The 10,113-nt window shown below is 34.6% G+C and overlaps 1 protein-coding gene across 1 annotated transcript; it reads right to left on the bottom strand.

Moving 5' to 3' along the window:
* Window positions 1-3,285: 3,285 nt before the first annotated feature.
* Window positions 3,286-6,051, bottom strand: LOC113739007 (putative disease resistance protein At1g50180). Its single transcript, XM_027266263.1, has one exon. It carries the CDS (start codon window positions 6,049-6,051, stop codon window positions 3,286-3,288), a length of 2,766 nt encoding a protein of 921 aa, XP_027122064.1.
* Window positions 6,052-10,113: the final 4,062 nt, after the last annotated feature.

The raw sequence follows: 10,113 nt of genomic DNA, 5'->3' as shown, positions 1-10,113 counted from the left end.
TAAATGTAGAGATTTTTAACCTTCCAAAGCATATTGGGGACCTCCACTAAGTCGAAAATGTATATGTCAAGCATTTGTAGATTTTGGAAGCAACCTAGAGAGAGTAGATGCCTTTTGATTCTCGTGTATCTTAAACAAAGATACCTTAGAAGACTAAGTTCACCAATTTCTTCAGGTAAATACGATATATTCATATTTTCCAGGTCAAGCGCTCTAAGCAATTTGAACCTTGCAAAACTCAAATTAAACTCGTGTTCAACTTCAGCAACATTAAAGAAGATCAGGATTCTCCAGCAAACAACAGGACTAGGCAAGTCTTTCAGAGCAAGAATGAACAAGAAGATGCCAGCATTAGGTAGCTCAGTCGATGTCCCAGATAACTTTTTATCTTTCTAACTTTATTGACATGTGAAAGGCCAACCAGAAGAAAACCCCTTTTCTCCAGCAATTTCAGGGAGACATGGTTCTCAAGCATAGCAATGGAACTGAAGTGTTCTTCAATTCTTGAGCTTCCTTGTATCCTCACCCCCAGTTTCGTCCCCAGTTTCTTGAAGCTGGTTAAGAACATGAGGTTGTTATCAATCAAGGCATCCAGGGTACAAAGAGCCACAATAGTCTCTTGTCGAGAAAAAAACGGATAGCGGAAGTACGGTTAACAAAAATAGGAGTGCTAATAACATTTTCAAAAAAAATAAATAAATAAAAAGAAAAGACAGAGTACTTGATTAAACATATCGCAATTACTAATAACATTCAACTCATTTGCTAATAACGTCATAAGTCACTGCAAAATACCCCAAACTAATACCCAGGTTTGTACTCGATTAAACTATTGACATCTTCATCATAAACTAGCAAACTACAAATCATCCTTCTTTGGATTTTAACTACAAATTCATTGAGTCATTATTTGCTTGATTCATCTGGAGCCTTTAGCGTAATGGCTTGCATGTTAGTGTTTGGTGCAGAAGGTTTAAAGCTTCAAATTTCTGAATTTAAGCCCACTGATAAGGGTGTATCTCAAACACCAGTGAAGAACTATTGTGTTTACTAGTGGGAAAAGCATACCACACCTTATGGGTATGCAACTTAAGGTAAAAAACTTAAGTTTTTTTTTCTTTTTTCCAAAGCAATGCAAGTAATTAGCAGTTTTATTTTTTTGCTGCAAAAAAAAAGTTATGATTTTTTTTCTTTTTTTGCAAACCACAGAAAAGGTTAGTGGAATTTAAAATAAAAAAGTTATTAGAAGTTACTGAATTTCAGCAGTTAACTTTAGTAAATCTTTATTTTTATATAGGTAAAATTAAAAAAAAAAAAAAAAAAGATGACAAAAGATTTTGACACCAAACCCATGCCACATGTGATATATGGAAAGATTTCGGACATTGGATAAAGGACAAATAATTTTGTGCTTAATACACTCAAATACTCAAGTTAAGAACTTCACAACTTGAAAGTTTCACATGTAACTCATACTTAGTTTCTGACAAGATTCTACTTAACTTCAAATCCATTCACACACCTTTCCTTTTGTGAACTTGCTTACACAAACATTTAATTGTTTCGCAGTATGAAAGTTAAGTATTTGCCTGCTCTACACATTACCAATATTCTTTTGTGAATCATGAGAACTTCAATATTCTTTCTCGCACAATATTTGCTGTTGTCATGGCTTGGACACTGAAAAATTATAACCCTTTGCCACTCTTGTTCCAAGGTCCTGTTCATGATTTACCCAAAAAAAAGACTTCAACTTTTTGTAAGAAACTATAATTTCTCAAAAACAAAAACTGATTTTTTACTTTCGTCATTGATCCAATGTAGTGAGATAATGTAGGAAAATTGTGTAAAAATTCCGAAGAACACAAAAAATGCGTATGATCTATCATTGAACAAAATTACATGTAATCCTGTAACTTAGATCATTTATTCTCCAACTACTAGAAAAGTGATATGAAGCGAAAAAAACAAAAAATAAAGGATTAACTTTTTATGTATCGACAGTATAGTGATTTTTTTTCACTAACAGGCATGGATATTTACCATATATGCATAATTTGAATTTCAAATTTGAATTCATATTATGTAATTTAATCTAAACCTACTATTATAAAAAATATATATACTGATAGTGTATAGAATATACTCACTCAAAAATAAATTGCCATATGACACATATAAAAATGTTTGCTACTTGTACCAGGAGCTTTTTCATTCATAACCATACTTAAATTAACCTAAGTGTTTTTTTTTCTAGCAAATCGACCTGAGTTGAAACTTCTACTTAAAAAGAAAAAAAAAAGATAAAACATGATTGAAACATAGGAGCAAGAATAAGCCAATCATTTGACCGATTCCTATTAGTAGAAAATGGACCATTTCTCAAAACTTGTGATTCTCAAAATCAAGAATTATGAAGACGTTATATGTTGATATAAGTAAAAATAATGGAATACGTAGCGCAAATTAGTTCGGAAAAATAATTTAAACCTTTTATTTCTACACTTAGTACCAGTAAACGACACCAACTAAACAAATCTTACATTGAAAAGCATGATGGTAGGAGCAAAGCCACATTCATCACTTGTAAATATACGAAGATTCCTAAGTCAAGAATTTCCAATTAAAAAAATTGGTAAAGCTTCATAGAGTAACACATCATTTCACATGGAAGTGTACTATGAGAAAGTATACCACACCAAACCTTAATTGAAGGCCTTTGTTTGGATGTCCACACACAAAAGCTTTTTAATTCATGATTTGGTATAAAATGATGATTCAATGGACTTGCCGGCCCAAAGAAATTGACCAAAGTCTTTCCCTTGCCCCAACAACTTCAATATTACTATTACTATGATTATCATCGCCAACTTGAGATATCAAAAATCCCAAGATTTCTTTCTTTTCCAACCCAATAAAAGAACAATTAAAAACCAAAAGGTATCAAGTCTCATATTTAAGAAGCCAACTGCATTATCTCCATCATCATTATCATTGTCAGCTTATTAATATTTATAATCCAACAAGAAGCCAAGAACTTGACTGATTTAACTAATTGAACAAAAAAAAACAAAAACTAAGGAACAAAAAGTACTACTAACTCCTTTATCACCATAGCATCGCTAGCTTAGAAGCAATAAATAACAATAACAAGTTACAAAAGCAGTAGTAGAAATAATCGGAGAAATAGAAAGTACATAACTACATATGCATTCATTTTTTATTGAACAAAAAAAAAAAAAATTAAACGCGAAGTTCACTTGGAATTGGAAAATTTGACTCCAGCTACGAAGTTCTCTTGCCCCTTGTTACACTTACGAACGCGTCTAAGACCCTTCGAGCCTTGAGCATCCCTCCCAGCATTCTAGGGTCAAGAGTGCCGGTCACGATAATGTTTGGGACATGACTGACCTTGTATGAATCCATTCCATGAAGCCTAGTGATGAATCTTTTTGGCATGTCCTCTACCTCTACCTTTTCAAGAGCTTTCATGAACCTCAGCTCTTCAGGAAGCTTTTCTACAAAGTAGCAGTTGCTGATTCGCAAGCACCTGAGCTGTGGCATTGCACCTCTTCCGATTTTGATCTCAACCAAATTAGGCAGCTGCTCAAGCTGAAGGACTGTGAGATTGGGAAACTGGTTCTCTGAAATAGATAGTTCTTTTCCCGCGTAGGCATTTTTCAGTTTCAGAATGGAAAGGTGTTCTAACTTCTCCAGTGTTGGCATGGGGTCTTCTGCAAGTCTTGTGGCACGCAACGACAAATGAGAGAGTCTTGGGGGAAAATTATGAGGGCTAGGTAGCTCAGTCAACCTGCCAGATACCCTTAGCCGTTTGACATAATTGAGGTGGGAAAGGCCAAGCAAAGATGGAAACCCCTCTTCTCCATACCTGATCAATACCAGGTGGACAAGGTTCTCAAGCTTAGCAATTGAACTAAAAAGTTCATCAATTCTTGAGCTTCTTTCTATCCACACCCCCAATTTCCTCATGCTGGTCATCACCATTAGTTTGTTACCAATCAGATTATCTAGATATACATCACACAGAGTTTGGAGATTCTTCAAAGTATCAAACTTCAGTGGTACACGTTTAATTGTTTCACAAACATATAAATGCCGGAGATTTCTAAGCTTCCATAACACATTGGGGACCTCCACTGCTGAGGCGAACGTAAATATGTCAAGCGTTTGCAGATTTTGCAAGCAACCTAGAGAGAGTGGAAGCCTTTCGATCCTCGTGTATCTTAAACAAAGATACATTAGAAGACTAAGTTCACCAATTTCTTCAGGTAAATACGAGATATTCATATTTTGCAGGTCAAGCACTCTAAGTAGTTTGAACCTTACAAAACTCAAATTAACTTCATGTTTAACTTCAGCAAGATTGAAGAAGATCAAGGAGCGGAGAGGAGGGGTTGAATGCTCAAATTCTCCAGGAAAGTTTAGTCTTTCAGAGCAAGAATTAACAAGAAGATGCCGGCATTTAGATGAGGGAAAACTACTACTACTTTCTCCAAAGATTTTAAGAAACATTACCTCCTCTGCTTTTGCAACAGCTAAATCACGCAATAGATCATGGACTCGACAACTTTTGACCTTCCCATTAGCAGTCCATGCCACCACCTGGACCAAGTTCCTGTACACCAACTCATCCAAACGATCTGCTGCTACATCCTCCAATATTTCTACTCCTTTTTGATGAATTAAGCCCTCAGCGATCCACATATGGAACAACTTACGTGTTGAGATGACAAAGTCTTCTGGAAAGATAGCAAACGACAAAAAACAAGTCTTGAGATAAGATGGAAGGTCGTTGTAACTTGATGCCAAAACAGCTGAAACTCCTTTCCGGCCCCTTGACCACTGGTCGGTGAGAGTGTCCAGCACGCTTTTCCATTCACTCTTTCCTTGTAGTAGGCGTCCTATGACGGTAATCGCCAGAGGAAGACCATCACATCTTTCAACGATTTTTCTTCCGATGGCTTCTAGATCTGGGGGCAACTTGGATTCTGATGTCAAACCATGAGCAAGTGCCTTCTTGAGAAACAATTGCCAGCCATCTTCCTCTCCCAAGGTTTCCAACTTATAAGCTTTGCTTAGAGCATCCGCATACTGGGGAACCTTCTCATAGCGACTAGTCATTAGAAGTCTGCTGCCATTATTTACATTAGGAAATGCTGCTGCCAGAGAATCCCAAGCTTCTTCTTCCCAGATATCGTCAAGAACTACAAGGTAACATTTGTCTTGAAGTTTCTCCCGAACCATCCTCTCCAGATCTGCCTCTTGCATTCCTTCCAACAAGTCAAGTGACTCCTTGGTTTGTTTTTCGACTTGCTTTATGATTCCCACCAGCACTTCCTGGGCACTGCACTTTTGAGAAACATAAACCCAAGCACGGCAATTAAAATATCCAATCACGTCAACATGATTGTAAACTTTTCTGGCAAGAGTTGTTTTGCCAACTCCTGCCATTCCAACAATTGATATTACTCTGCGGCTGCTGTCCTGCACCAGAAGTTGTGCAACCAGCGAGTTTGTTTTTTCCTCCAGGCCCACCAAATCCTTGTCCTCGGTGAAAGGTGAGGATCTCAGCAATTTCCGCAGCTCCTCTCCTCTTGTGCTCGTTCCTTCTCCAAGAACTTGATCAATACCAAACGTCAGGCGACTTTTCTCAATATCGAACATCTTTTTCTGGATGGATTCAATTTTCTTCCCCACCTTGTACAGACATAATAACCGTTTGGGAAAGCAAGACAAATTTTCCAAGAAGCCCTTCTTCTTTAAGGCCTGCATCTTAACAATAAACGTCTCAATGACATCTTCAGATTCATACGCTGCATCTCGAAGTTTAGACACCCAGTTGCGGATCATTGGGTTGTCATCTTGTTGTTCATCTGCAAACTTCAAGAAGCACTGAATGTCGATCAGCAATGTTTTCAGGCTTTTAATTTGTTCAGGAACATTTTTGAGGAATACGATCTGCTGAACGGTTTGCTGAATCAAGAGATTGCCCAGCTTGTCAATCACCAGAGAAACAGCGGCTTCTGCCATATCCAATGTTTTCTACGCTAGTCTTGATATCAGTGTAAAAACTAGGAAGCCTTTTTGTACTTGATCGAACAACAATATATGGAGGGCTTTTCTGAAAGAGGAGAACAGGCAGGTCATCCAATTGACTAACAAAGATGGAACAGAAAACTGTAGGAAGCAGATGAAAATTTGTGGAAGACTCAATAATCAAAGTAGTAATAGTAATGAAACAAGAAAGCCTGCTGGGGCTGTCTTCTTTGAGTAACTATAGATTTATACATAGAGGCATTGATAACAAACAGTGAATTTACAATGGCAACATGCGTTTAAAGTATACAATACACAAATCTATTCGATATAAATATGCTTTGCCTGTCCTTTGCTGTGCTAAGATAAGCGTTCGAGGCTTCGAGCTGCACGCCTACAGAAACGCATATAATGAGTTTAAACTTGTCAAGTTATTCGACTTGCTTGAGCTTAGCTAAAGCCGGGTTCGAATTCAAACAATATGATTGAGCAAGCTTCTGATGAGTAACTCGAGTGAGCTGAACTCATTGCAGCACTATGTCCACCCTCTGTCGTACTTTTTGTCCATGCTGGGGTTTATAAAACTGATATAAGTAATTACTAAGTGAAAATGATATATTTCGCCAGCGGGTGAAAATGATTTGATTCCCCTTGATATCTTTAGATCCCCTCTCCTCCTAATATAGAATAGGAATAATTGTAACATGCCGAAGTTTAAAAAACTGATATATGTAATTGCTAAGTGAAAATGTATAAATACATAATGTTTTGTTCAGTTGTCTCTGATATTGTTTAAAATTCTAGACAATATTCTTGTATAAAGTTGTTTTATGACAATTATTGATTGATATTTCGCCTTGAAGTGCTGAATACATTAAGCAAAGTCCTTTGATAAATGAAGCAGTAAAATATGATAATGTTAGCACATGAAATTTATTTTACTGCCCAACCAAATCGTATTTGTGGCAAGAGATAAAGCCGTCCAACCAATGAAATTCATTTCACTCCCCTCAATGTTAGCATATGATACTGTCTCTGAGTTTGATTACTGCAGTAATAATAATTTTATTACTTCCCAAAAAAATAAATAAATGAATAACAATTCTATCAGTGCAGGCAAGAGATAAAGCCGTCCCCAGGCAGCTTGGATAGTGGCACTAATAAAAGCGACTAGTAGGAAATTAATTTTCTAGGATGCTGCGACAATGGAAATTTCTTGCTTTTTCATTTAATCAATACTATTATTTTAAGTGTTAGGTAGAACTTGATTTTCATCTCTGCTTTGGACAAGCATTTTGTACTATTCTTTAATCTCTGCTTTGGACGGCTTGGTCGCGTCACAATAGTATTAAAAGAAAAAAACCTATATCAACGGGTATAAAAAGTGCAATCAATGTATAAGGCTAATGCTCAATTGTTTGAACCTAAAACATATGATCCTTCAAAATTAAAATCATGAAGTATCAAAAAGTCGAAAACGCCTTTGAAAACACTGCTTAAATTCTTTTAGTTTTATTGGCTGCTTCTGCATAACGGTGACAAGTAGAGCCCTGGCGACAGGCAGGAGCACTCTACCAGACAAAAAGAGAAAACTAACGGAGCACTCTATGGTGAGCAAGAAAAATTAGGGATGAGATTTAGGTAGATTTAAATTTTAAGAAAAACAAACAACAATAGACTCATATTTTAACAAAATATGATATATAATTTTAGTAAATTATTTATTTATGATACGTATGGGACCAAAGAGTTATATATGTTTTTCAAAAGAAAATTATTATCTTACTCTTTATCGAAATTATTAATTTAACTCGTTAGCCTAAGTCAAGATCAAAAAAATTATTATTTAATAAAGATTATTAATTTATCGAAAATTAATTTTATAGAGATTTTACTATACATACTCTAATAACGAACCAAAAAATAAAAAGGAAATAATTATGTCACTGTTTCTTCTTCGTCTCCTTAGTTTAATTTAATCGAGTAGGTAATCCGTCTCATTCTTCGACAACTACGATCCACTACCCGATCGCGTTTATTTTTTAAAATTTTTATTTCCATCAAAATGCTAAATCCTTGATCAATGGAAAGAAAAATTTAGTTTAATCGAGTAGATAATCCGTCTCATTCTTGGATAGCTATGACCCATTATTCAGCTGTGTTTATTTTTTTTTATTTTTAATGTAAGGATATTTTAAAAAAATATTAATTTAGATTTAATTTTTCAATAAAGTTAACAAAATTTACTTAAAGTGTGTAAGAAAAAAAGCATGACTATCGGAAGGAGCAATTAGCTTCCTGGCTGTCCAAGCACGAGAGGCGTTACCTACTCGGTTCACAATGTCGTTTGTCCTTTCTCCAACAACCAATCGCGAAGGGCACCAAATAATTAATAATTAATATAATTAATCTAACACACCACGCATTTTTTTTCATGCTCATCAAGGACCCAGCATTTTGAGGATAAAAAAAGTAATAGCTAACTTTCCTTTCCTTCTCTTTAGTTTATTTTAATCGAGTTGGTGATCTCTATCTCATTCCTGGACAGCTAGGGTGTTTATGATTGCTTTTCTATCCTCAAAATGCTGGGTCCTTGATGAGCATAAAAAAAATGTGTGGTGTGTTAGATTAGTTATTAATTATTTGGTGCCCTTGGCGATTGGTTGTTGGATAAAGGACAAAGGACACAGTGAACCGAGTAGGTAACCTCCCTCGAGCTTGGACAGCCAGGAAGTTAATTGCTTCTTCTGTTTCACTTTGATAGTCTTGATTTTTACTAACACAGTTTAAGAAAATTTTGTTAAATTTATTAAAAAATTAAATCTAGGCTATTATTTTTCTAAAATACTCTTATATAGTTTAGTGCATTTTTACATAATCCATCATGTAGTTTCAAAAGTTATACATAACTCTCTCATGGTTTTAATTGTAGTGTCAAAATAACAGAATTTGCATTCCATAATAGAATTAACTAAATGTCAAAAGTATCCCTATGTAAATTTGAAAATTCTTTATTAACCACGAGAGCGTTATGTATCTATTTTGAAATTTACATGGAGGTTTATGCGATAAAATAGCAAATTATAAGAGGATTCTATGGTAAAACACAAAATTATAAAGGGTTAAAGTGTTATACATATATGTTTATGTATTTTGATCATTTCAGTCATTTTAGTTTTTAAACAAAGGTATCCGTGAGTTTCATTACAGAGGATTATTTTTACCACTTTAACACTTTAGTTCAAATAATGAACGAATTATGTATAGTTTTTGAAACCATAAAAAGATTATATGAAAAATCACTAAATTATAAGGAGTGAAGTGCATTTTACACTTTATTTTTTCTATTGTCCTTCTTCATGCTACTAGCTGCTTCCTTTCTTTTTCTTTTGTTGTTTGTCTACTTCGAATGAATTTCTTTAATTTCTTAACTTATTGTTGTATATTTGCTGTAGCTTTTTTCAGAAAAAAAAAAAAAAAAAAGAGCAGAGAGGATTATGATTGATATAAAAAGGTTACATCCTTACCAGAGTTTACCTTCAAATGCATGACTCAATCACAAAATCTATATGCTTTAATACAGTCATATTACATGCTTCTAATCAAGAACAGACAAAAGAAACTGAAGGAATTAAGATAACATAGACATCATTGTATGTGCTTTAGGATTGGGACCATTTTCAGCATTGTTTTGCAATCCTAAATGCTCCCAGAAGACTGTCTTGCTATGCAATCAGTCAATCAAAGCCTTGAAGCCCTGGGCGTGGAGCGCAAGCATCAACAGTGTCTTGAGGATACACACGAAAAAATATTAGGAGTTCAAAATTTTTGCATTAAGTTTTTATATTAACTTTTATAGTACTTAGCTCAAATTTTTGTATTATTATTGTTCAATTGTTAAATAGTATATAATTTTGCAACATAGAGTATGAATGGAAAAAAAATTGGTAATTAGGCTTATTGAACATTATAAATAAATATTTAAAACTAATTATGGGTGTAAATGGTGGTATAAATTGATAACTTAGTTTGCAAAAATGAATTTAAATTAGTTTA

Source organism: Coffea arabica, chromosome 4c, assembly GCF_036785885.1.
Source record: "Coffea arabica cultivar ET-39 chromosome 4c, Coffea Arabica ET-39 HiFi, whole genome shotgun sequence".
Lineage (NCBI taxonomy): Eukaryota > Viridiplantae > Streptophyta > Magnoliopsida > Gentianales > Rubiaceae > Coffea > Coffea arabica.
The sequence above is the reverse complement of the archived record's forward strand: the minus strand, read 5'-3'. Positions and strand labels throughout refer to the sequence as shown.